The sequence below is a fragment of the Eschrichtius robustus genome, chromosome 7, assembly GCF_028021215.1.
Source record: "Eschrichtius robustus isolate mEscRob2 chromosome 7, mEscRob2.pri, whole genome shotgun sequence".
Lineage (NCBI taxonomy): Eukaryota > Metazoa > Chordata > Mammalia > Artiodactyla > Eschrichtiidae > Eschrichtius > Eschrichtius robustus.
This window is the reverse complement of record NC_090830.1, coordinates 132259887-132287883: the sequence shown is the minus strand read 5'-3', so window position 1 is coordinate 132287883 and position 27997 is coordinate 132259887. Positions and strand designations below refer to the sequence as shown.

Below are 27997 nucleotides of genomic sequence, written 5' to 3'. Positions count from 1 at the left end.
GATTCACATCGCATAAAATTGGTCTCAACTTTCCATCTCACATGTGCCAGGGATCTACCTTGGACTTACTACAGCCATCCCTCGGTATCCACAGGGGATGGCTTGGTATGCCCCCCCACCCCGCTCAGATACCAAAACCCGAAGATGCTCAAGTCTCTTATATAAAATGGAGGGGGCAGTATTTGTATATAACCTACACACATCCTCCTCTGTACTTTAAATCATCTCTAGATTACTTATAATACCTAATAGAATGTAAAGGCTAAGTAAACGGTTGCCAGTGCATGGCAAATTCAAGTGTTGTCTTTTAGAACTTTCTAGAATTTTTTTTCTGAATATTTTAAATCTGAGCTTGGTTGAATCCACAGATGCAGAACCCACAGATATGGAGGGCTGACTGTATTTCTAGAGAGGGGTTACTTATTGCCCCCAAATTTCTCCAACAAACCCACCGTCTGAAACTGTCTGAAAGGTGTTTTGGATGATCCACATCTTAGTACAGCTGAACCACAGCTGTTTCTAATTAGTCAAGATAAATGACTAATGGCCCTGAGCTCTATACAGCAATGCCCACAATTGGTTGGCCACAGCAAATGTCCCAAGCAAGCATATATGTGCTTTGGAATCAAACACCTCGCAGGCTCCTTTGTATGTGGATTGGGCTGTCAGGGGTCTACACCTCCTAACACATAACACAATCTAAGGCGCCTGGAGCAGGAAGGGCACCATACTAAAGAAAAAACATGGGAATTCCCTGGCAGTCCAGTGGTCAGGACTCTGCGCTTTCACTGCTAAGGGTCCGGGTTCAGTCCCTGGTTGGGGAACTAAGATCTCGTAAGCCAAGTGGAACGGCCAAAAAAAAGAAAAAACAAGAATAACCACGAGCAGAACACACGAATCCTGCAGAGAGTTACCTGCGAGATCAAGGAAATCATTGTTACATATTAAGACTCCAAAAATCCATTTTGTAGTGAGCACTTATGCCTTAGAGAAATATCATTAGTAATTGCTCCAGTTTTGAATCACTTTCAGTCTCAGAAAGCATTTCTTTTTTTTTTTTTTTTTTAAATTAATTTATTATTTATTTTTGGCTGTGTTGGGTCTTCATTTCTGTGCGAGGGCTTTCTCTAGTTGCGGCGAGCGGGGGCCACTCTTCATCGCGGTGCGCGGGCCTCTCACTATCGCAGCCTCTCTTGTTGCGGAGCACAGGCTCCAGACGCGCAAGCTCAGTAATTGCGGCTCACGGGCCCAGTTGCTCCGCGGCATGTGGGATCTTCCCAGACCAGGGCTCGAACCCGTGTCCCCTGCATTGGCAGGCAGATTCTCAACCACTGCGCCACCAGGGAAGCCCAGAAAGCATTTCTTAAATGCTTCTTGGAAATTTAGGAAATGGATTCTGAACTAAGACAAGTGGAACTGGCTCTAGATTTATTAGAAAAAAGAATCAGTGTCAATGCAAAACAAAGTGTAATCAGTGTCAATGCAAAAACATGGCATCATCTGGAAATAAAATAAAAGTTGGATGCAGGGAAGTTAGCAGCATCAACAAGGCTGATTTACTTTGGCCACAAATCTAAAAAATTGAAGTGTGGTGGTGAAGAGACGCACAGTCAAGAATGTTTCCAGAATCACCTCTACAGGGTGGTGTGCATGAAATAATTCATGCAGCCAATGACCCAACATTTCTGAAGTCTTTTATTATACACTTACTGCAGAAATATTAGAAAATGCAGTAAGTGAAGGATGGAAGAACTGCCATGATCTAGGGTCAACACTTACCACTTCGGTGAACATCCTTCTAGATTGTTTTCTATCAACAGGAATATTACATAAAAACTTTTGCCCTGCAAAAATCAGATCATACCTTCCATACTATTTGGAAACCTGGCTTTGTTCATTTGGTATCTAGAAACAATCTTTCCATGTCAAGAAATCTTTTTGATTTCTACCTCAATACACTTAGTAGCTGCAGACTATTTCTTCTGTGGGTGCACCAAAACTTAACCATTCCACTATCATTAGCATTAATTTCTAGTTTTTTTGCTATTGAAAAATGCTGCAATGAACTACCTTTTGCTAAATCCGCACAAACAGAAGGCCACTTCCAAGTTCTACATTCTAGACCATGTGTAGCGTACGGCATTCAAGGGCACGTCTCCCTGTTGTTCCAAAACCTCACTGCTAGAGAGTGCCCCTCTCCCAATCTCCAGGGATCAGAACAAACCCAGAGTAACCCAATTTGGATGGACTCTATGTCCTGACTCCCCTGCCTTATTTAGGACATCACAAAAACCACTGTAAAAAAAGAAGGCAGTTAAGCTAAATCCCAGAACTTTTCCCAAATCTGTTTGCCATAAAGTTGAAAAGTAAACATTTTCCATTATTTATTAGCACCATATTTGCAGAACCAGTTGCCTTCAGGCTCCCTGTCCTGCAGAATTAAGGCTTGCCATGGGAAAGGATGAAGCAGAACCTTGTAACAGAGTGAAGATCTTTTAGTAACTGAGATGAAACCTACAGTCAAGGCAAATCAGACCCAGAACACAATTAATTACCATTACTTCTTTCTATTGTATTTAAATTTTATATTCCCCAACTCTTTTCTTACCTCCTTAAAATATGAATTCACAAGGTGGTCAATTTAAATCTTTTTATTAAAGCAGTTATGGTCATTGCCCCACAGTGTCTAGAATTTTAAATTAGGATTTGAATGTTTGGAGATGAGATTTCTGTTTCTACGTTTTGATCTTTCTCCAGAAAAGCCAATTACGACATGTTAATAAGCATTTCCAGACTTTCAAGTAAGTTAAAAGAATCCAGTCTTCTTTTCTCTAAATTAGTTGGAGGAGACATAGAGTAGAATCCTAAAAGGCTACAATCCCCATTTTAAAATCCTGATGAAAGAAGCCTATCACCTTGGACTCTGGAAGAGATACAGCACTAACCTGGCATGGCCCCCACAGAACCCAGAAGATACTTGTTAGCCAGCAGACACTCATTCTAAGGCGATTCCGTAATTCCAAAGACACTCTAGGAGCACCAAATTCTGTAACATCTCAATCAGTAGGTGATTCGGCTGAGGAGCCTCTTCAAACAAGATCGGTTCTTACATGAAAGGTGCCTTTTGGGAACTAAGGTTCAATTTTCTACTCAACTGATACTCAGTCCTCTTGATAACTTGATATTCAACACATTCTTGAAATCCATAGGAACCTTTTAGTAAATTTTATTCTTGGATTTCCCCTGAAACCAGTCTGATAAAAAAAAAAAAATCTGTATGGAGGTGAGTTTTCATGCCTTTTAAAAAACTGTATGAAGTTGACTAAGAACAGCTAGAATGAGTAAACTAAGCAAGACCTTGCCGGGTCTTGAGACAGACAATGAATGTTGAGACAGACATTAAAACAATAGTACCACGATTAAATAAGTTTTTATTGTCACATTTAACTACTTTGTCAGATATACATTGTACGTTTCAGAATGGCATAAAAATAAAAATATTTTCCTGAATGTCAAAATCTGAACAGAGATGGTGATGGCACTTAAAAAAAAGAAAAATTAAATTCACACTGGTGCTGAAGCTGCTAGAAGGTAGCTGATAAACACTGGAGCACATTTGCAGATAAAGTGGTCTGCAACATTTCAAATCAAATGGCAGTGGTATAAGGCCAACAAAACTGGAGAGTAGGAAGATACAGACCCCATACGGTAGATATCTGAAGAATGGCAGTTTTAGCATTTCATTTCCAGTCAGACTAAACTTCTCTCCTACAAAATGAAACTGCTTTTTCAGAACCTGGAGCTTAAGCCTCTTTAACAACTTCCTTATTCTGACAGGTTTTAACTAGTCCAAAGGAAAGGCAGTTTTTATCCATGGCATTAGCTTCACGGGCTGACCCCGCCATAAATGGGGGGGAGGGGGTCTTGTCATTTCCAAACCAGAAGCCTATCATTCTCATGAATGTCTTTAGTGGTTTCACACATTCTGGGCCTAAAACTAGAAAACAAGCAGTAATTAAATAAAAATGTAAGTGCATCCCAACGGAAAGTCTCTACACATTCCACAGCTATCTTCCAAATGGCAACTCAAAAAAGTACGGTTATTCAGACTGAAAATGAATCTTTATTCAATAATCGAGATTCCCAAACAGTTTATTAAATGTCTTTCTTCCACAAATAAAACTAACACTAGGATTTATCAGAAGATCTAAACGAGTTATCTTCCTTACGTATGAACTTGGCTAAATCCACTGTGTCTGGAATCTGTTCATCATAAAACTCAGGTCTGGAACATAACTCCCTTCTGTTATACTGCTGTGTGTCCTTCATTTAAGACTCTAGAACAGAGACCATAAATGTGGCTAGTGCAACATAGCAGTCACTGTAATTCCCCAAAAGAAAAATAAGTAATTTATTTCATGTCATACTTATTTGGATGATTACTTACTGGTAATTAGTATTTCTACATTTTTTTTTTAAAGGCAACCATTTTAAGTGACAATACATATCAGGCTAGTAGAAAAAAGTTGAAACAAAGCCCTCTCTTTTGATCTCACAAAGTCATGCAGACAAAAGAAGGTACACATCTGATTTGTTCCAATCAGGCTTCTTGGAATTATCAAAATTTCTTTTCTGGCAGAGATGAATTTGGCTCATCATAGAAAGAAGGTTCTTTGAAGGCTGCTGCTAAACTAGTTTCCCTTTGAAAAAGTAAATTTCAAGGCATGATAGTGCAAGAGGTAAGGTTTTGATTTATAGAACATTTATAGACTAATTGTGCTTAGTCTCTAATTTCCAATTTATTTTAAAGAACAGAAACTACGTTGCTAAGTTTCTCTTTGCTTATATTTACCAGTACATCCATGAATCGCACCAGAATTAGGACAATTTGATTATCTTAATGGTTCTGTCGTGAAACCTGCACACTGAGTCCGCAGGCGAGGACCCGTGGACGTGAGGCTCTTACAAGTTCTGTGCCCAAAAGCGCTTGCCCTGGGGAGTCCAGCGGTCTGAGAAAGAAGTTCTCTCCCCAGATTAAGTCCTCAAAAAACTCTCTCAATAAGCAATTAACACTGCTAAGTGGAGAGTTTCTTTCGTTTAGTTAAATTGGGGAGGTCTGAGTGTTCCTGGAGCCCCCGTCGGGATGCATCATGGGTCGAGAATCCCTCGAATGTGAGTATTCGCTATTAGAGTGCTCTGTAGGGTCAATCAGATTTTCATAATCACTGTCGTCTGATTCCTCAGCACTGTCTCCAGCTGCTCCTTGGGGAGGAGGAGGATCTGCCCCACTTCCAGGATATTTCAGTCCAGCACTAGTGGAGGCATAATTGGAGGAGCCCACGGCTTGAGGTCGAGGCATAAAGACGCTAGTTTCCATGCGAGAATGGCTCAGAGTACTTTCTTGATTATTTGGGTGAATATCAGAATAAGGGGGAGGAGGATCCGAGGCCTCTGCGTCTCCAAGTGCACTTCTACCTTCAGCTGCAAACCCAGGATAGGGCATCCGAGGGCTGAACGTGGGGTCCAGACTTTCAGATGACATCTGTCTGCTTATCATTGCCTGTTGCAATCCTGGATGAAAAGGGGAAGAAAACTGTAACACTCTGTATTTTCACAGCTTTGCATTTCAATACGTTAAACGTTCAACCTGACTGTTCTGGAAAATAGCAACAAAGAAGTGAAATTTATTATTACTATGAATTATTTTACATTTGCATAGTATTTCACAATTTACAAAAGAGTTTTCTATACATTAAATCATTTAAGCTTCCAAACAGCTCTCTGAAGTACTACTGTCATCACTAATGTTATTGTTTCCATTATACAGGCAAAGAACCGGAGCTCTGAAAGGTTAAGTGACTTCACTAAGAGAACAGCTAGAAGTGGGGCCCTGATACTCATAACACAGGTCTCTTAACTCCAGATCTGGTGCTGTTTCCCTCACCTGTTGCTTACTGTGCTCAGAGACTGTGGGGACAGAGGATAAAATCAACAGTCCTCACCATCCTCGGCAGTCATCTGAACGTGAATTTTTCCTTAATAGGCCTCACATCAAAAAAAATACTTCTTGGGGCTTCCCTGGTGGCGCAGTGGTTGAGAATCTGCCTGCCAATGCAGGGGACACGGGTTCAGGCGCTGGTCTGGGAGGATCCCACATGCTGCGGAGCAGCTGGGCCCGTGAGCCACAATTACTGAGCCTGCGCGTCTGGAGCCTGTGCTCCGCAACAAGAGAGGCCACGATAATGAGAGGCCCGCGCACCGCAATGAGGAGTGGCCCCCACTTGCCGCAACTAGAGAAAAGCCCCCCCACAGAAACGAAGACCCAACACAACCATAAATTTAAAAATTAATTAATTAATTAATTTAAAAAAAATCTGGTGGCATTCTAGCAAATATGTTTGTTAGCATGCTGGAATTAATAGATGCTTGGGCCTAATTCTCATTCAACCAGCTGGTTCCTTAGCTTAATGGTATCCAGTCATCCACTGCTATCAAAAACCAGACATTTAAAGTCTTTGTTGAGACCCTGCCCATGAAGCAAATGTAAAGTTAAAAGAATTTTAGGTAGCTCTTTTATGAGGTTCCAATGAACACAGGACACAGTCCCTATGTGCAAGGCATGTCACAGTTAACTTAGTAAGAAACATCACATCCACTGTACATAGATCATATCACTTCTCAGGATTTATTCTAACTTGCTTCAGCCTTTCTACCTTTGGTCTTCTTTTTCTTCCAGTTTCAGAGACTTGAGAGGGACACCATGAAAAACAGTACTTCCCTTCTGGAAAAGTCTAAAGACAAGTGAATGCCCTCTTCCAAGCAGCCTAACTTGGAGCTTGATGAGTGTAGAAGAATGCATGTAATTTATTATGTAATTTGATGTTTAAAACCAGACATTTCCCTGATACTGAATGGTAAAATTAATAGGAAGCTCACTTCTTTCTTGTTCCTTTTCATTCTTCCTCTGAGTGATTTGTCTTCTTAATTTGTTCACTTCTGCCTGACAAGATTCAACAATTCGCTCACTTTTTTCTACGTCTGCACACACTGCCTGAGGGAAAAAATGACAACAAGAACAATTAGTTTCAAATCCAAGCACGAGGCATTTCATAAAGACAGCATCGATTATAACCCTGGGAAGAGTCCAGACACTTTATCAAGTTAAAAAGCAGACACCTAAGGTAGAACAAAATCATGAAGGTCCCAGAGACCAATACTGTTGTTATTCACTGAACTGCTTTCTTAATTATGTTAAGATGATTATGCTATTTAGCTTATACATTCTTGAAAAAGAAGGGTAAGAAGGGAAAGAGTTCATCTTTTCCCTTGCTTACTCATCTTTATTGATATGACAAGGGAATTTCTGATACCAGTCTGGCATACAAGGATGAACAAAAGACAGGAATGAGATACTTTCAACTCTTATTTATAATCAACAATCAAATATCAGATGACACACAGATTTATTTAACAGAAACTATTTATAATTAGGGAAAGTTGAAAAAGAAAATAAGTTTCAAAGTCAAGATTTAATAAAAGGTAACTACTTGAGACCATATCACTGTAATGTAACCACTCCTATCAGGGCACTGGACGTGATACTGGTGTTTGCAGGGCAGGCCTTAATCAATAGTCAATGAAATGTATAACAGCCATTGTGAAGTCCATTAGACAGTGCTGACAGTCTGAAAAGAGCATGGTCATGAATTCAGGACAAAAAGCTGTTTTTCACCGCATGTTCCTTCCATAGCAGAAATACCAGAAACTGCCGAAAGTGGGCCGGTCACCAGTGAGTGAGGCTGTATTAAGTTCCCCGTGCTGCTATGGGTAACCGTGACCCGAATTTGGAGAACTGACACTGGAAACTGCCCGTTGCATGTGTTCTTCTTTGCCCTAGGCTGAACTCAGTCTGCTTTCCTCTTTTTCAGCAGCTGCCTTCATTCCTCTATTCCTCGGGGCCTTCCTCCTCAAAGCTAGGCTTTCTCCAGGCCCGGGACAGCTTCTTCAGCCCTACCACTCTCCTTGTCCTCAAAGGCTCTTTTGTTCTTAGGGTTTTAGAACAAATTACTCCTAAGAACACTTTGGGGATGATGAAAAGAACGTGGGAAAGTACTGTTAGCACCTAGCTCAGGATCTGGCTTGCAGGAGATGTTTCCATAAATATTTGCTGCATGATTGCCTAGGAATGAACAGGCTCCACTGCATCTTCCCACTCAGTGGAGGCAGCTGCGGGCAGAGGAAGTGAACTAGAATTAGGAAGCAGAGCTGCCCTGAGTTACGGGTGCCTTTGGGTGAGTCTCAACGTACAGTACAAGTGATGGGACAGCTGTGTTCTTAGCAATACTTCTTTAAATTTAGAATACATTTCCCCAGGAAAAAAGCTGTCATTAAAGAGGTCATGAGTATTTAAAAGAGTGATATTAATTCTGTACTTCAGAGTTTCCACTGAAGGCACATAATGAGTGAGACCAGCTTTCATAGACTGACATGAGCAACTACTCCATACATCTTATATCACTTTGGGAGAGCACATTCTGATTTTTGGACCACAACTCATTTGTCAGTTGGGAGATTATTAAAAATTAAAGTAGAATTAAAAGATTTGGGCAATATAAATAAGATGAATATAGTAAATAAATCAGTTACCTGCACTTTCTCCTGAAGTGCATTATAAACCTGATAAATCGCCCTGATGTCTTTCATTACTCCATCCTTGTCAAAAAAGTCAGTACTAGAAGACAAACAGAAAAAAGATTCACCAAGTGATTAGAACTGCCGTGAACTAGAAGGCACTTGCCCATCATTTCTACCTTTATCTATAACTTAAATGCTACAAGTCCACAGTGACAATGTTTCAGCAATAATGCCCATACCCCTAGAATTACAGAAGAGAAAGAAAAGAGAATCCATGTTACCAAGACAACTGAAAAATAATAGTGTTATTTTTTTCCTAGATCACTCTATATATTTTTCAGTGACCACAGTTAGCTTTCAGAACCTCAGAAATACACATACTCTATCCAAACTTTTGTATCAGTTGCAAAAAAAAATCGTGGCAAATGATTAAAAAAATAAATATTGATAAAAGTAAACTATCTTTTCAATAAGCATAAGATTTTGATATACAGTAGTGGTGGTCTAGAGAATTACCTTACTGGAGTTTTCAATGTTAACCATATCAAATGATGTCACACTTCTCCATAAACATATTGGGTTTCGGGGTTTTTTTTTAATTTTTATTTATTTATTTATTTATTTAGCTGCATCAGGTCTTTGTTGCGGCACCAGGGATCTTCGTTGTGGCACCAGGGATCTTCGTTGTGGCATGTGGGATCTTTCATGGCGGACTCTTTGTTGCGGTGCGCGGGCTTCTCTCTAGTTGTGGCGCGTGGGCTCCAGAGCGCGTGGGCTCTGTAGTTTGCGGCACGCGGGTCTAGCAGTTGTGGCGCGCGGGCTTAGTTGCCCTGCGGCAAGTGGAATCTTAGTTCCCCAACCAGGGATCGAACCCGCGTTCCCTGCATTGGAAGGCGGATTCTTTACCACTGGACCTCCAGGGAAGTCCCCATAAACATATTGTTAACAAAAAAAAGGAAAAAACATTCATTTTACCTTTCGACTTACCCATGTTCTTTAATAACTTTGGCATAACTCTGAGAAGTATTTGGCACTGAAGACACTTTATACTCTTGCTGACTAGTGTTGCCTAGATTGGGAATAGCAAGGGATAGCCTTTGATTATACCTGCAGGGAAGATTGAGAGAGATCATGTTGAAAGCACTGCTCTACTTGAAGAATGGGTCCTGCCAATAGGAGCCTGAGTCTCTGCACTGGGAACTAAATGAAGGTCTCACAGAGAACCTACTTCCACAGACAACCTAGGGTTATGTGAATTAGCAATTTTTTCCCTTCCCTTAAAGTGGACACTCAATTGTAAACTCCTCAAGGGCTGAGGTGATGTCTTATACATCTTTTGCATCTCCGCAGCAACTGACAGAGTGCTGAGGAGGTTTTAAGTGCTCAAGAACCTACTGATTAATTAATGAAATCTTGCAAATGGCTATTTAACAATTAATAATTATTTTCACTGATATTGATTTAATTTATTCTACTACAAGTGAAATTCTGGAGGGAACCCTTTCTGTTGTTTACAGACAGACACCATGGTATGATTTTTTTTTTTTTGCTTTAGCAAGTTCACAATGCAGAACCCTCATTAACCAGTAGGTGGATCAATTTTACAATTTTGTCTTTGAAATCTTATGTTTTAAAATTACAATCAGACTTACAGTGCAATAAAACTGTATTTCTACATAATGGATTATGGAGAAGCAAATGATGACTTCCAGCTGTTTATTCCTTTAAGAATTGATGCATAATTAATGTCTTGCTAATGCTTCTTGATTCAAAAACAATTTTAATTTATATAACTAACTGACAGGAAAATACCTTCTCTAACCACAGAGAAAACTAGCTAAAGGAGAGTTATAAACACTTTTCTTTAAAGATGCTATAAAATGCATATTTTCAAAGTCATAAATCTCAATTACTTGTATCAACATCTTTCCTATTTATGCGAGGCTGGTGGGAACGCTTTATTTACCTTCGATTTGGTCTAAAGAGAACGTATTCTAAAGCATGAGTGGAATTGTTGGCGGTGGAGATGAAGCTGAAGAGAAGGAAGATGAGGTCAGGCACCCCAAGGATGCGGGTGAGCTGCTTATGAATAACCTGCTCTCTGTACGACATCTGCTGCTGTGTGTTTCGCCGGAATCTGTACCACCCAATAACTTTCTGCAACAAAAACAGAAGAAAAAAAGTATTAAAAGTTGCATGAAATCTTACAAATTTAATTCTGAATGCATCCACACAAACGCTTGTACACAAATGTTCATAGCAGATTTATGTGCAATAGCTCAAAACTGAAAACAACCTAATTGTCCATCAACAGGTGAATGGATAAATAAACTGTGGTGTATCCACACACTGGAATCCTACTCAGTAACAAAAAGGAACAAACTACCAACAAATACAACACAGATGAATTCCAAAATAATTATGCTGAGTGAAAGAAGCCAGACCAAAAAATAATAATAATAATAATAATAGCATATGCTATAGGATTCTATTTCATATAAAATTCTAGAAAATAAAAAGTAATCTATAGTGACATAAAGCAGATCAGTGGGTGACCTGGGAGGGGTGAGAAGGAGGGATCAGAAAAGGGCATGAGGAGACTTTTGCAGTGATAGGTATGTTCATTATCTTATTTCGATAATGGTTTCATGCATGTATACATATATCAAAACTTATCAAAGTATATGCTCTAAATATACACAGTTTATTACATGTCAATTATACCTCAATACAACAATTAAAAAAGTTTAGCTTTGTCAGTTCTGACTATACCGTAACTTAAATTGGTAAGTGAATTAAACTTATAGGCGCTTTGGAAGAATATTTTTCATAATGTGATCTGCTGGACATCTGGGAGACAGATGGCCTAAGAGACCTCTGGCAGCTCCTTAAAATGCTCCTGGGCCCCACCAAAACCTGAAGAATCACAACCTCTAAGGGTAGAGCCAGGAACCTGAATTTAAGATAAGTTCTTAAGTTTTTTCTTATGCATACTACAGTTTGAAAATCTCTGTTGTAGAGACAATTAAGTTAATTCTTTATAAGAAGAATAATCTTCATAAGCTTCTTTTTAAGAAACAAACTCTTTGAGTGAAAATCCTGTTTTGAGAAATCAAAGTAATTTAAAATTGTTAGTGTCATATTAAAACTAACAGTAAATTTAGATTATGTTTTGGCACTTTCACAAACGAAGGAAGTCAACCAACCTTTACTGAGCCCGCGTGCCAGACCTCCAGCTAGCTATGTTACAAATATTTTCACTAAGTATCACAACAACCCTGGGAGGTGACTAAAGTTTTCTGCACTGAGTTTGTATCACATGCAAGGAACTACAGGCAGCAAAGAAACAGTTCCTGCCCTTAAGGAGTACTACTGAAAATAAAGCATAATTCCAATTATATTAAAGCAATTAATTCTGATATTCTTTAAATATAAAGAAAACCCAAACACTTCTGACAGTGCAAATCTTATAAAAGGGATGTTCTGTCCAAAGTCACAGAGCTAATGAGTGACAGCCAAGATTTGGAACCTCTCTGCCTGTCTTTTTCCACTGTACTACACTAACTTTAAAATTCCACATTATTCACACAATGTTGAGAGAAAAGTAGTTTTCCTTAAAAAAAAAAAAAAGTGGGCAAGAAAAATTATCAACTGGCTAGAGCTACTAACGCCAAAGAACATGGCACATTTCACTCTGAGTCTCGGCACTCTGTATTTAATGTAGGATTAGCTCCCCTGCAGGACTTGGGTGCATCTCACACACCCCTGCATTCCTGCAGAGGCCTAAGCAGCGCTCAGCACATGGATTCTTCTCATGAAATACTCGCTGACTAAAGAATCTTGCAAGTGGCTACTGGATGGGTACTAACCCTTTTCACTTATACTGACTGTAATTGTTCTATTCCATTTGTATTTTCAGAGAAGCGGGAAGGCTTATAAATTTATTTTGGATATCAACTTATTCATTTGATATTTGCTTAAAAGATAACTCCCTTCATCCTGATCAATGAAAGATGACATGCCAAAATAATTCAGATTGGCGACGTCTACAGTTCTACCTTTTAGAGCTAACAAGCTGGTTGCAATGCTATTGAGAAACGAGGTCACTGATGTGGAAGAGCACACTATGTTTGGGCCACGATAAAAAATTATGAATATCTTTCACTAAAACCTTATCTCTGCTAAAGTTTCAGACAATATTTCACAAAGACTGTCCTCTCTACTCTCTGTGCTAGACATTCACTTACATCTTCTGGATCCAAAGCAATTATCTCCAATACTGGGCACATTTGTCATCTTTAAGTTCTGTTCTTTTTGGCCTTACGATGATATTAAGACGACAGTTACGTTTATCATTATCTGTTTCGGAGCAGGTGCTTTCAAGAAGGCAGAAATCCTCCTCTCACTTGCTTTTTTGGCCTGAGCCCAAAACCTGAGGCTGGTCGAAACTTTGCAAACACAATATGGATTCTGCCAGAGCAGTAACTGAGCACACCAATGCAACCTTGCTGCACCTATTGGGGGATTTTTCATACCAAAAACATTAGCCTCTATCTTAAACCCAACCCTTTTTTTTTTTTTTTTTTAATGTTTTAGCAATGTTGTGGAGTTTCTATACTTAGAGGCACACTTTTTTTAGTAAACATATTTCTATGTATTTTATACATTAATTGCTATTGTGACAAAAATCTTTATTAGTCTGTGTTTTCTAATGGGTAATTTTAGGACCCATTAGGGAACTTTTAAAATTATTATGTACTTATTTTATATGAGTTCAACTTACTGAACTTGCGTCCAATTCTTAGGATTTTTCTTCCTTTCTTTCTTTTTTTTATTTGGCCTCCCTGCACAACTTGTGGGATTTTAGTTCCCCAACCAGGGATTGAACCCGGCCGGGCCTTCAGGGCCCTCGGCAGTGAGAGCACAGAGTCCCAACCACTGGATCACCAGGGAACTCCCAGCGTTTTTCAATTAAACATTAGGTTTGAAGCCTGCCTCGCAAACAGTCAGTGTTTGAAACAGTTCCATCAGCACTTTCTTGAAGAGTCGATAATAGTTAAAAATATTTTTTGTATGTCAGATACTGTTTAAAGTACATATGTATTTTTAAGCCTAACTTTTAAATGTACCTTTGTAAGTACTACTGTAACCCTTTTGAGGTGAAGATATAACTTTGTACCATTTCTGGAGGAAAAAAAAACCAAACTAGAATCAACTATAAAGATTTTCAGTCTAAATATTATGTATCATCTTTGTTTTGGGGCTAGAAATTTGGATTTTTGAAAAAAATCCTTAAGGAGTTTATATTATGTATAAGGTGCCATAGGAAATACAATGAACATCAAATACGGTCCCTGCCTTTAACAAATTCCATGGAAAATAAAACATAATTTCCAAGTAAATTGAAGCAACAAATTCCTGTCTTTAATTGCAAAAGAAAAGCGAAGTTAACTCCGGTTAACAACCTATGATTGGTCTTCTGTGTCTCAAAACAGCAAATCCATTCATTCACTCATTCATTCATTTATTTATTTTAAAATACAACATGATTATATTTTAATACACAACCAGAATACAAAACAGCATAGTAAATGAGCAAATCCAATTTTAAAATCCCCAAATTAATTTGGAAATGTGTCCCTATTTGCTACTGAAAAAACTACATGGTAGAGCTCCTTTCTTTTTTTCAATTTATTTTCAATGTAAAATACAATTAAAAAAAACCTTATCACATAAAGTCTCCCTTCCTCAGCAGCGTCTCTGCTCCCTTTCTCAAAGTAACCACTTTTAGGTTTGGTTGGCTTCCTTCCAGATCTTTCTCTGTACGTTTAAACATTCAAACTTTTGTTTTTATAAAAAATAGGCTCAAATTATTTCATTTAACTTCGAGATCTTTCTATGTCATTCATGAGAACCTCCCTCATTCTTTTTAATGGCTGCTTCATATCCCATGGCATGGAGGTACCAACATAATTTACTTCACCATTCCTCCTGGTGGACACTTAGATTGCTTTCAAAATTCTCACTATTAAGCAAAGATACAACAAACATCTTCGTATGCTGGATTAAAAGGCCAGACTGCTGCGTTTAAACCTTGGCGCCAACATTTCCTGCTCGCAACCTTAAGCAAGTTATTTATCTTTAGTTGTCTCAACTATAAAATGGGGGTGATGATAACAGCCTCACAGCGCTGCTACAAGGATTAAATGTGTCAGTACCTGGAAAGTGCTTAGAATACTGCCTGGCACAAAGCTAAAGTTTTCAGTAACGCCAGCTTTTCATACTTTTGTGCCTAGATGCTTTTCTTTACTCGGGCCAGATTCCTAGAGGTGGAACTCCCTATTTAAAATTCTGTTATTGCAAAACTCTCCCCCTAAATGTCTGTATCAACTTACATTCCCACCAACTACAGCTTCCCCATTTCCCACAACCTTGCCAACACTGGATATTAGCAACCCTTTTATACTTTTGCCAACTGGATGGACAAAAAACCGGTATTACCTGTTTCAATCTGCATTTCCTAATTGAGAATGAACATCTTTCCATTTACTTCTTGGACATTTGTGGATTTCTTTTTTTCTTTTGTGAATTTCCTGTTCATATTCTTTATTCAATTTTTTCAGTTTAAATTTTTTTCATCTATTAAAAAAAATTTCCTGGTAATTTAATATAAAGTGAGTGCTCTAGGCAACTGTGCTTCGATAGGAATTTTCAGGGAATAAATTTTAGTTTTAGAAAGTATAATAAAGCTTCATTATCTAAAATACGAAAATAAATGGAATGAGGAAGTAAGGTGGTGGCTGGGGGATGAATATGGACTGCTAAGAGATCCCAGAGTGTATGCTTCAGGCAAGTCACTGAAAATGGGGGAGCTGGACCGTGATGTCTGTGGCTGCTCTAACCCACTTTCCCGCTTGGGCAGGTGACTGTGTTAGACTCTCTGCTAACACCGAGCACTTCCTGAGTTTGTTATCACCCTCAAAACCACTGCCCTTTTTTCAGGCCTATCCCCCACACTTCCAATTTTTCCTGTGATCTTACCTGCTTTTCTTTCTGCCTGTACATCCGACAGTGGTACTGAGAGAGTCCGTACATTGGAAAGGCTGTTGATCTACTCTTACTGCACTGTTATTTCTGACGCCCTTCTTCAGACACCTTAGGAATCCCACACTGATTATTTTTATGCACAGGTAATCTTTTTAAAGCTTTTTTTTTTTTTTAAATAATACATGCTTCTAAACAAAGGCATTTTGTTTTCTGTTTGATAAGTTGAAAACTTTCATTGGTACTTTTTTCCCTCAAGTGATGGTTTAGTGACCAATCTATTTTTCTGGAATTAATATACCAAGGTAAAAAAGTAAACCCCATACATGGTACAGTAAATTATAAATGAGACCATCAGACAGTGCTGCAGCAATAAAGCTTTGGTTCACTTTCAATTCTGTTCAGACTTGCTTACCATGCATACACACTCAGAACATCATATGCATATGCTGACAGAAATAATAAACACATGACCTTTTGGAAAAACATCTATGTTCACTGTTAATTGAACTTGAAGGAGTAACATATCTAAAGATGTTTGACTGCAATTTGTATTTTTTAAAAATATTTTCCCTCATTATAAAATTAATGTATGTGTATTAAATGTTGGCAAAATTATTTTTTAAATTACATAATAGGAAGATAGAACCACCCAGAATCAACTCAACCGTTGTCAACTTTCTAGATTATAGTTCATGTTCTATTTTTTCTTCTGACTTTTGCATAATGGAATCACTCTAAATATCCAAATTTTGTTCTATTGATATACTGTAAACAACATGTCACATTTGCAATTTACCTTTAAAATCTACTCAACAGAATTCTTATATATTAACATCAAATCTCATTGTTTCATTTTACATTCATTTCTGGTTTTAAGTTTGGGTGATAAGGATTGATTTCCAAATCAGACTGGGTGACAAATAGAACATACCTTTCTCCGATCTTTAAGAATCCTGTCCAAGCTCTCTTCATTAACTTTGCTTGCATAGTCATAAAAACTGTTTTTTTTTTTTAAGAGAAAAAATATTTTATTAAAATCACATAGTATTTTGACACGAATATGCTTAGTAACATGTGTCTATGGGTCATTTAACCCTAAAAGTTGGTAATAAAGATACAGTTGCTTGTCTGCAATAGGTATATAAAGAGAAAACAATCTAAATGCTTTACTGATATGAAGTATCTTTTGCAAAGACTACTCAAGAGACTGCTACATTCAAAGGGTATTACTTCCATAAGTGGGAGGAGCTGATAGCAAGTAGTTATAAAATGTGTGGTTTCAAATGGCTGTGACATCTTTTCCTTGTTTCTAAGTATCAATTACCTATGGGAAAAAAAAGAACACAGCAGCTCATTTTCTGAGAAATGAAGAAAGGAAATGAGTATTTGCTGAATCCTTAATAAGACACTCAGCTGCGTGCTTCCTCGTGTTAATTCATTTCATTCTTGCCTCAATGCTGGGAGGTAAGTACTAGTTCAGCCCAACAAGTCAACATGTTTTTTGTTTTTTTTAAAACATTAATTAATTAATTTATTTATTTATTATTTTTGGCTGCGTTGGGTCTTTGTTGCTGTGCGCGGGCTTTCTCTAGTTGTGGCAAACGGGGGCTACTCTTCGTTGTGGTGTGTGGGCTTCTCCTTGCGGTGGCTTCTCTTGTTGTGGAGCACGGGCTTTAGGCGCACGGGCTTCAGTAGTTGTGGCATGCGGGCTCAGTAGTTGTGGCTGCGGGCTCTAGAGCACAGGCTCAGTAGGTGTGGCACACGGGCTTAGTTGCTCCGTGGCATGTGGGATCTTCCCGGACCAGGGATCGAACCTGTGTCCCCTGCACTGGCAAGCGGATTCTTAACCACTGCGCCACCAGGGAAGTCCCAGTCAACATGTTTTATTCCCATTTTTGTAGATAAAGATACTGAGGTTAAATGACTTGCCCCAAATCACAGAACTGGTAGATGGAAGAGCTGGGATTTGAAGCGAGGTCTGGCCAGCTTCAAACTGAATGCACTCACCCTTAAACGAGACCAATCTGACCTGAATCCCATGATGAGCAGTCCAGGCATAATGATGTGTGGGTTTTTCTAACCCTGGTCATGGTTTTAGGAATGCCACCCTCCTCCCCTCCTCCTACCACCATAAGCCCAGGCCTTATAATGCAGGAAGGAGTTCAAGTTATAGTAAAAACACTGACCTGGGAGTCAGGAGATACCAGCTCCAGCTCCGTTCTGCTTCTCACTGTATGATCTTGGGCAAGTCACTTTAACCTACCTGGCCTCCATTTCCTTTTTGCAAAATAAAGATTTTGGAGTAGACAGATGATTTCTAAGATTTCTTTCAGTTCTAAGAATTATGAGTCTATGATTTAAATTATGAGTCTATGAGTCTACGTTCTGGTACTACTTTGCTGACGGTGGTTTAAGGAAATCCTCAGAAGGGCAGGGCAGGGCAGGGCACACCTAGCAAAGCTTTAGATGGTCAGGGCCAAACAGGACCCATTCTGACCCAGACAGAGGCTGTGTGTGGACCAGGGCCTGAATCATTTCATTTGCTCTGAGATTCTTTTCAAATGAACTGCTGGTTCCTTGTCTTGCTTCCTGCTCCTCTTTCAGTTATGTGTAAATCTGAGAGATGAGGTTCTCAGCTACTTTGAGGCTTAGTTCACAGGTAACAATCCTCTGAAATAACGGGCAAGTGTGCGCGGGAGGGGTGGGGTGAGGTGGGTGGTGAACATGGTGCGAGTCCCTGTGGGTTCCTGGGTGCGAGGGGGCTGGGTGTTTGGGCCAGAGGAGAATGGGAGCGGGGTCAGGGGGAAAGCCGCAGGGAGCACACAGCAGGAACAGCCAGGCTCAAGGGGTGGGCAGGTGTGAAAGAAGGAAGTGCTGACCAAGAACGCTGAATCGGACTAGTGTGAGCGGCAATGCAAGGGAAGTGTTGGCCTGGCTCTTGGCAAAGTAGAAGAATAGGGCCTCAGGGAGCTTTAAGAAACACAGAGTGGAGCTCATCATACCTGTCATCAGGTGGAAGGGTTTGGGGCTGAGAAAGCAGACAGAGGCCTGGACTGCGGTTTGCGGAACAGAGGTCCGGGATGTGGGAGATGCTGGCCACCTTCTCCCTCACCTTTGCCTTCCATAAGTCTCTCTGTCCTTTGCTTTCTCCCTCTGAACATCTCTCCTCCTGCTTTTTTTCTCTTTCTGTCCTTTAGTTGGTAATAATATTCAACTGGTGTATATTAAACACAAAAAAGTAAGTTTTATGTTCCCTTTCCTTACATTTTAAAGTTGAACACTGAACACTTGTTATCCCTCTTAAAAACACCAATTATTTTATCTATATGCGATCCTTGGTTAATTTCCTTCTCTCTGGTTGAAGAGCCCTTGCTAGAGGGGCTGGCATAAAGGCTTCCATTCTAAACCACTGAGGCCAGGATTTATACTGTCTCCCTTCCCCTCTTCCTAAGTTAACACAGTACCACATACACATCTGGCACTCAAAAAATAAGTGAATTTGGATGCCCTCAGTTATAACTTTACAGCCATAATCACATACAGGTCTAAATTCACTAGTTTTCAATCAATTAATTTTTTAATAAGGACAAAAAGCTACAAAGAAGGATGTGGCTTACCTAAAAAGTTTTGAACAAGGCTGATGGTTATGGATTTCTGTAATTAGAAAGAGGATATACATCTCAGTTAATCATGTAAGATACAGACAACTATAAAACAGTTCAGGATTTTAAAAAAATTTTTAACCAAAATCTCAGACAATAAAAAGACAGTTTTCCTCTCCCAAATAGTGTGTACACTAGTGAAGGCAGTATGTCTTTTTAACACTGAAACCCAGGCACACATTCTTGGGACAAAGTAAACTGGCGAATGAAAGTTCTGGGTCCATTTGTCCAGGTGTGATGAGCACACATCTGAAAGCTTTTATTCAGGAACAGGCAGCTATTGTGTGCCCTTATTCAATCTTACCTATTTAAACAAAGCCCAAGAGGAAAAAGGAATCAATGCCTGGAAGCATTTGATCAAGGTGGCTAAGAGCTGTTGAGGACAGCTTGGGGAAAGGAAGGCCTTACCACCTTACTATCAGTAACCTACTAACAACTCAGGACAACTGGGCCAGGTGTTTTGAAGGGGAAGGGCGGAAACTCTGAAAGTATATTAACCCTTTCAAAGATTTTCAGTACCAAGAGAAACAGTCATTTATAAGGCAGATCCAAACGGCTTCTTAAAAGATTGCTGTGATTAATCAGAGCGAACAATTTCTTCAAGCTCATCAGGGGGCTTAGGGTCTGGGTTGCTTTATAAGACCATGGGACTAATTAACCACTCAATTCTATTAACAACATTCTCCTGGACAGGGAATCATCACCTGCTGCTTATAAAGCCAGAGCCAGAGTTCCAGTCTGCAATTTTAACTCAATTAAAATGAAACCACAACCTTGAAGGACACCAGGCTATGCCCATTAGCTTCTGTACTGATGTGAGTGCTGCCAAAACACAGACAGAGATGCCAGTACTTCCACAGGAGTGAAAAGCTCATTTGCCTAGTATAACTGTCGACATAGTGATGCAAATAAGAAAACCTCATCTGGAAATATTTCCTTCTTTTATCCCCAAAAATGACACGGTATACCACCACGAGTTATTTCAGAGATACTGTTAGTAAAGTAATTAGAATATGGAATGTCTGTAGTAAAAATGTCAACTAGAGTTCAGGGAAAAGAAAAAAAAAAAAAACCTCTTCTACCTTAAAGGAAAGATTATTTTGTTCAAGAAAATCCCTGGAGTAAATTCTGAACTCTGAATATACATTCCTGTCATCAATCCACCCCAGCAGACTTCTTTCATGATTTGCAACGTGGATTAGAAGCTTGTTGAAGATATGCTCTAGATATCATGTGGTATTTTCTAAAGGAAGTTAAGGCTTTCTCTTACAAGACTTTGCAATACCTAACTAAGCACTCCGTGGAGAAAACAAGGTGACGCTCTCAAACACAGTAAGGTGCAGACTGGAATGAAGGTGGCGGGCACGACAGCTGATAGGTAGGCTTCTGGAAGCAGGGGGAGGCAGGGCAGCCTCGCCTGGGATTCTAGAGTCTCTGAAGCCTCCAGAGCTCATCCATGCGGTGGACCCCTCTTCACGTATGCATGGCGTCTCTGCCCGCATTTCTGTAAAAATCCCCACCGGGATGTGCTGCTGTGCTTGCTCAGCTTCCTGTCTCTGCTTCTCCGGCTGGTGGGTGAGCTGAACTGCTCCTCTCCTTCCCCCTTCCGTTCTTTCCAGTAACCGCTGCTGCATCACCTTATTAACTACAGGAGCTCTCTGTTGCTGTCTCCTGACCACTCCCAGCACTGAGAGCGGACGACTCCGCCTCAAGTGAGTGAGCACAGCTTCAAAAATGAATATGTATTCAAAACAAGTGTTCAAAATGTGATATTCCATACAAAGTCCTCCCTGTTGTGTAGAGTCAAGGAAAGGTGTCTGTGTGTGGATTCAGACATTTTCAACAAATAAGAAATCTGGTCAATTTATTTTATTTAAAATAGCTTATTCTGGTGGTTAAACTATGCCAGAAAATGTCTTCACACTAGTGGTATGGAATACTTCTCATGGCACATTACCTAATGTTTTGCCTTTCAATCCAGGTTTTCCAGAGTCCTTGGTTTACATTTTCTAATATGTATTTATTTTTAAAAGAAAAATATTACAACGATAACAATACATTTAAGATAATACTAGCAAATACTCTGTTCATGAGATCCGTGACTATTTCAAACAATGAATTGAATGCAGCTAATAAATTAAACATTATACAGCAAAAGAGCGTTGTCATGGCACTGTATTAACTGTGACTCTCTGTTGGTGCTTCTCCACATCTACAGCACCATGGAAACCGGTATTTACTGCAAGAACCGGAAGGTGTGTGAATCAAAGATACAGTACACTATGCTGGAGAATTTTAGTTACTTTACCATTCTATTTCTTTAAAGATAAATAAACAGCCAGAACATTCATCAGAAATGCTACTTTTGTGGTCATGCCAGGCAAGAGAGCTCTCTCTTGCACGGTTTTCTGTCAGGTCTATCTGGCAAACCTTCATATACCACATTAGTTTTGAAAACCCAAGTGCAAACAATGAGTAATTGCACAGATGGCCAATGAAACCAAATTCTCTATTTTAGGATTTTAAAGAGTTAAGCAAAACGAAACACAAAAATAAAACGCCAGTGAAAGAACAGGCAGGCAGCAGTACGTCAAGTATTTTTTCGGCAAGTCAGCATTGTGGGGAGTGGGCTTCAGTCTGGTTCTTGAGGAAACAGCTGCCTCTTGCTTCCCTCCAACCCCAAGCGCCTCAGTCCTCAGCCGGCCTCCCAGCCCAGGTACTAGAAGGCTAGGAGAACAGGCTGAAGGTGATGATTTGGCCTCAACATAACCTAACCTCCCAGCAGTATTTCAAACCACAAACCACTCACCTTCACACAGGCTGTATTTTAGTCACACAGAAACAGGCCAGGCTCCCTGTAAGTTTCATGCACTCCCTGCACTGGGATCCCCTGAATTTAGGGGATCCCCTAAGTTTACCTCCCGTATGGTGTCTTTCCGGATTTAACCCACTAGCAGTGTTTTTTTTTTCCCCCAACTCACGAGATTTTCTTTGTTCCTTCCTGACAGCACTCGTCCTGCACTCTCTGGTATTTCTGTACACTCGTCTTATCCTCCCCACAGCCCTGGAAGGCAGGGATGCATTGGACATTCCTCTCATTGCCCGGCACAATGCCTCTCGCACGGACGTTCTTCGATAATTGTTGGCTGCATAAATGAATAAAACGACCCCTGCTCTGTTTTGAGTATCAGGATATGCTTTTCGGTGAAGTGCTCGAGGTGCAGCTGAAAGGACTATGATCCTTCTTTATCGAAAGGAGACTGATCCAAAGAGGGCGGGTGAACCTAAAAATACTCCTTCGTTTGCCCCAGCGATCGCCCCCAAATCGACTGTTTGGCTTACTCCTCAGAAGGCTGTGTAGGTTTAACAAATATCTCCTGTAAACAAGTGTAAACATCTTTGCCGGATCCCTCCAGGAAGGACCAGCACGACACGTGCTTTCATTATAGTGTGAGGTGATGTTGACAATGGGCACAGCCCGAGGTGCAAACTCGAGGTTCACTGTGGTTGTGAAGAGACTATCACGTGTAATTCCACACAGCCATTCATAGGTCAGACCAGTCAGTGGGTCAGGGATGGCTTCACAGACTACCTGAACTTATAGCTACACACTGTGAGTTTACACTGACTTATAAAAACATTTCACATCGTTTACTAGTGCAAATAATTGGCATTGTGACTTTAGTGCTTTTCTATGTACTCTTTTCATCTACTTTTAGGTTAAAATCACTTAAGGGCCAAAGAACAAAACAAGCAGCATGTATACAAGAAGAGTATTTCTAAGGTCCGTGATAAACTCACTCACCAATGACTTGCAGAAGTTCTGTGCTGCTGATTTGGGAGTCGCTGATGCTAAAGGTTTCCTCTTGTCTTACCTCTCCCAGCAAAAATCCTTCCTGAAAGCAAAGGAAGAAAATAGCTGCAGCTAAAAAAATGATTTTTACTGGAATTAAGAGGAATCGAGGACATTGTTATTTTTTATAATAACTTTAACAATAATCCAAATCAGTCTGCCATGTAAACTACTAACCCACAAACCAACAAGTAAGACTAAAGCAATTTGAGATTTGGCTTTTAACTGGATTGTTCGAAAAAAGGATTTCCTGACAAGATGAAATATTATTTTAATCCCTTCCCCTAAAACCCTGTTTTTTTTGAAGTGAAAATAAGGAGAGTGAATTCATAACCTAAATCCTACTAAGTGTAACAACCAATGTTAAAAAAGCTCAGGAAGCAGAAATATTCCAAGGTTGTTTTCTTGAAACAGCATGTAATTTATTTCATTGTTTTAAAAACATTGCTAATGGGGGTTTTCCTGGTGGCGCAGTGGTTAAGAAGCCGCCTGCCCATGCAGGCGACACGGGTTCGAGCCCTGGTCCAGGAGGATCCCACATGCCGCGGAGCAACTAAGCCCATGCGCCACAACTACTGAAGCCTGCGCGCCTAGAGCCCGTGCTCCGCAACGAGAGAAGCCACCGCAATGAGAAGCCCGCGCACCGCAATGAAGAGTAGCCCCCGCTCACCGCAACTAGAGAAAGCCCATGTGCAGCAACGAAGACCCAACGCAGACAAAAATAAATTAAAAAAAAAAAAACATTGCTAATGATAAAAGTATAAAGAAGTTGACACAATGCACAACCTAACTGCTCCTGTATGGGCTGGCATGGGAAATGAGCATTCCAGCAAATAAATTTAACATTACATGAAAGTTTTTCTTTAATAAATGCTGAGGTAAATTTATTTACACCTTTAGAGAACATATACCACCATCATCAATTCTGGATTACTCAGCATATAACCTACTGTTTGAGCACTTGCTGTACTGTTCAGCACAAGCACAGCTGGAGAACATACACTCTAAATGTCAAAATAACTTCCCTGTCAGTGGTGAACTAATAGACTGTCCCAGACTCCCCCTCCCCAGACATCCACATGGCTTACTCCTTCCCTCCATTCCACTCTTCACTCAAATAGCGACTTATCCGAGAGGCCTTCCCTGGCTAGCGGAACAGAATCAGAGTCTGCCAGACACTGTTCCCTTTACCCTGCATCCTTTCTTCTTAGTCTCCTAACTATCTGCCATATTTCATATTTATATGTATTAACAAATGCCTGCTCCTACTAAAATATAAGCTCCACGAGAGCAGGGACTCTGTGCTTGTTCACTATGTATCTCAGCACCTCGTACTGTGCCCAGCACACAGGAGGTGCTCAATAAATGCTGCTTGGGGCTTCCCTGGTGGTGCAGCGGTTGAGAATCTGCCTGCCAATGCAGGAGACACGGGTTCGAGCCCTGGTCTGGGAAGATCCCACATGTCGTGGAGCAAATAGGCCTGTGAGCCACAACTACTGAGCCTGAGCGTCTGGAGCCTGTGCTCCGCAACAAGAGAGGCCGCGATAGTGAGAGGCCTGCGCACCGCAATGAAGAGTGGCCCCCGCTTGCCGCAACTAGAGAAAGCCCTCGCACAGAAACGAAGACCCAGCACAGCCATAAATAAATAAATAAATAAATAAATAAATAATTTAAAAAGAGCGCAAAAAAAAAAAATGCTGCTTGAATACATTTGATGAAACAATGTCCTTTCCATTCTAGGTTGACCCTTCTAATCAATTAAAGAAGTTTCCTAGTTTAAAAACATTCCCAGGGGACTTCCCTGGTGGTCCACTGGTTGAGAATACACCTTCCAATGCAGGGGACGCGGGTTTGATCCCTGGTCGGGGAACTAAGATCCCGCACGCCACGGGGCAACAAAGCCCGCGTGCTGCAACTACTGAGCCCGTGCACCACAACTAGAGAGCTCACGCTGCAACTACAGAGCCCACAAGGTCTGGAGACCACGTGCCACAACTAGAGAGAGAAAACCCGCATGCCACAACTAGAGAGACGCCTGCGTGCCACAACAAAAAGTCCCGAGTGCTGCAACTAAGACCCAACGCAGCCAAAAATAAATAAATAAATATTAAAAAAAAAAAATCCCAGTTGAAATCTGTGGGGGTGAGGAGGGAGAGACAGATGCTTTTCAGTATAGCTTTTGTATTGGATTAGGTGAGTGGAGTGTCCTAAAATCCCAAATCATCATGTACAAGGCATCTCTCAAACTTTAGTAATATACAGACCCCCCCTTTCAAAAAAAAACCTCTCTCAGAGCTAGAATCCATGACTACTAATCTGGAAAAACATGGACTAAAGAATCTTGTTTTATCCTATGAAAGTCTTTCAGTTATTAGTTCTTATTACAAAAAACAAGCTTTGTCTTTGTAACAAGCTAAAAACTTTTTTCTTTAATCAAAGTGGAAAATACAATTTAAAATTCCTACAGAACTTTAGACTTTAAGAACATATCTACAGATTCCTAGCAAATAAAAATGCAGGACATGCAGTTAAATTTGAATTTCAGATAAACAATGGATAATTTTTATGTAATAAATGCGATATACTTATACTAAAAAATTATTTACTATTTATCTGAAATTCAAATTTAACTGGGTGCCCTATATTTTATCTGGCAATCCTACCACAGGCCTCAGTTTGAAAAAGTCAACAGTGACATCAAGACATTCTAAAGCCGAGTATAACATGAATGCTTATTTATCTACTGGTCTGGATTATCTGAGCCACTGTTACCTTATAACAGTAGGCAAATTATACTGTGTGGGCTAAATCCAGCCTAACGCCTGTTACTGTATGGCTTACAAGCTTAGAATAAGTTTCTACACTTTTAAATTGTTGAAAAAAAAATAGAAAATAGGAATATTTCATGACATGTGAAAATTATACGAAATTCAAATCTCAGCGTCCATAAGTAAAGTTTTATTGGAAACAGTCATCCTAATTTACTTATTGTCTATGGCTCCTTTCTCCCTACAACAGAGCTGAGTAGTTGCTACAGAGACCACATGGCTCATGAAGCCTAAAATATTTACTGTCTGGCCCTTTACAGAAAAAGTCTGTTAACTCCAACTCTACTGAAATGAGTGGTTTTAAACTAATTTCTTGCCAGGGCAAAACAAGAATATACTACAAAAACAAATTCTTGGTTCTTCAACTTTAAAATATATGAAATTGAAATTACTTTAAAGTACTCCACTTATATAATTGTGGTAAGATTAATATAAGCAGGTATCCTCGTAGAAGACACAAGTTGCAAACTATTGTCACTGGTGAAAATTTCTGTGAAGTCTAGTACCATGCCTGGCATAGCACAGATATTAAAGAGATAGCTCTTGAAATAAATTAATAACAATCTAAGTAACACGGCCGTCTCACTGCAGTTTGTAAAAAAACTATCCACTTTTCAACAGGTTGCTTATTCTTACAGTAATTTTGCCTTATACATAAACTGTGATATTACTAGGCACTCCAAGATCTAGAGAGGTTAAGAAGCATTATTGTAAACCATATTTAATACTTCCACAGGACACTAGCAGTGCCACAAACTACCTATACATGGAACTGTATTACATTATTAAATATCTGTCTGCAATACCAAAGGCGTTAGTGTCCAGAGACAGGAGCTGCCTCTGGAAAAACCCGTGTTGTGTATACTCCTATCCTTCATCTCTACTATCAAACTGAAGCGAGGAACGGCACAATAATTTAATGCCATTCAATTTACTAATGGAACCACCTCTCCATGAAATCAGTTTTTATTAATGGAAGCAAGGAGTGCAGATGTGAAACCAAGTCCAGTTCCTTCTTCTGCAGTGTATCATTTTGCTTTGTGATGACCACACAACCACAACAGCCCCCCCCCACTACGTTTATTTAATGAACTTCAATAATTCACTATTAAAATCACTTAAAACAATCCCTCAATTTGGTGGGCAAGTACTTAAAGATAAAAATTATCTAGTTTCATAAAGAATTTCCATCCAGAGGCCAGTGACATTAAAAATGCATTTCCGATCATTCATACGTAGGCCTGTCACTTCCCTATTTCACTGCGACTAGTTCCGTGGTCTTAGAATCTTCGCCAAGGAACTGAACATGCCACTTCAAGGCAAGGAGACCCTACACCTAACACTCCTGGTTACATCTCCATTTTCCGTCGAGGAGAAGAAAACACACGATCGTATCTAACAAGTACGAATAGTGACAGCCACGGTTTCCCTCGTCGCAGCCCACAACAACCTGTCAGACCAGCGGGCGCGGCTGGGTGTCTGCGCTCCTAGACTAACGCCGGGTCTCTCGGCTCCTTCCCGACCCCAGACTCCCCTCGCAAGTCTAGAAGCCTGACTCTCAGGGAGGGGCAGGCGCTCGGTTTCCACTAAGCGACTCCTGACACTGTCGGTGGCCGGCCGGGAAAGCTCTGCCAAAGGGGAGACTGCCGTCCCGGGGCGGCCAGGCGGCGGAAGGCACCGAGCGAGGGGGCCCATCTCGGGGGCGAAGGAGCCCCGGGCAGCAGGAGTTCGCTGGCGGCGGGAGCCTCCCGGGTCATCAGTTAACCGGGCCAGCCCGGGGGGCGAGCCGCAAGTGATCCCAGCTTGGCCGCAGGCGTCGGCCTGAGACCGAGGCTGGAGGCCCCAGCAGCCGCGGCGGGGGGCCCAGCACCTACGTGGTCGGCGTTGCTGTTGGCGCTGTGGAAACACACAGCGCTGAAGGTGTAGCCCGAAATGGAAGCCGCCATGATGGAAATCTCCAACTCCCCCATCAT

The 27997-nt window shown here is 40.4% G+C and overlaps 1 protein-coding gene across 1 annotated transcript; it reads right to left on the bottom strand.

Moving 5' to 3' along the window:
* Positions 1-3423: 3423 nt before the first annotated feature.
* Positions 3424-27997, bottom strand: ABRAXAS2 (abraxas 2, BRISC complex subunit). Its single transcript, XM_068548731.1, has 9 exons — positions 27899-27997; positions 23149-23239; positions 19299-19335; positions 16613-16679; positions 10601-10791; positions 9622-9741; positions 8647-8731; positions 6937-7051; positions 3424-5571 (listed from the first exon to the last, which is right to left on the bottom strand). Exons 1-9 carry the CDS (start codon positions 27995-27997, stop codon positions 5102-5104), a joined length of 1275 nt encoding a protein of 424 aa, XP_068404832.1. The 3' UTR covers positions 3424-5101.

Bases quoted from the DNA above. Each gene is read 5' to 3' on its own strand.
- ABRAXAS2 (XM_068548731.1), bottom strand. From the start codon at position 27,997: ATGATGGGGGAGTTGGAGATTTCCATCATGGCGGCTTCCATTTCGGGC. The intron at 9,742-10,600 runs GTAAATAAAGCG...TCTTCCCTGCAG, and splicing joins CTCTTTAGACCAAATCGAAG to GTATAATCAAAGGCTATCCC. The intron at 5,572-6,936 runs GTGAGCTTCCTA...CTTTTCATCCAG, and splicing joins TGAAAAGGAACAAGAAAGAA to GATTGCAACAGGCAATGATA.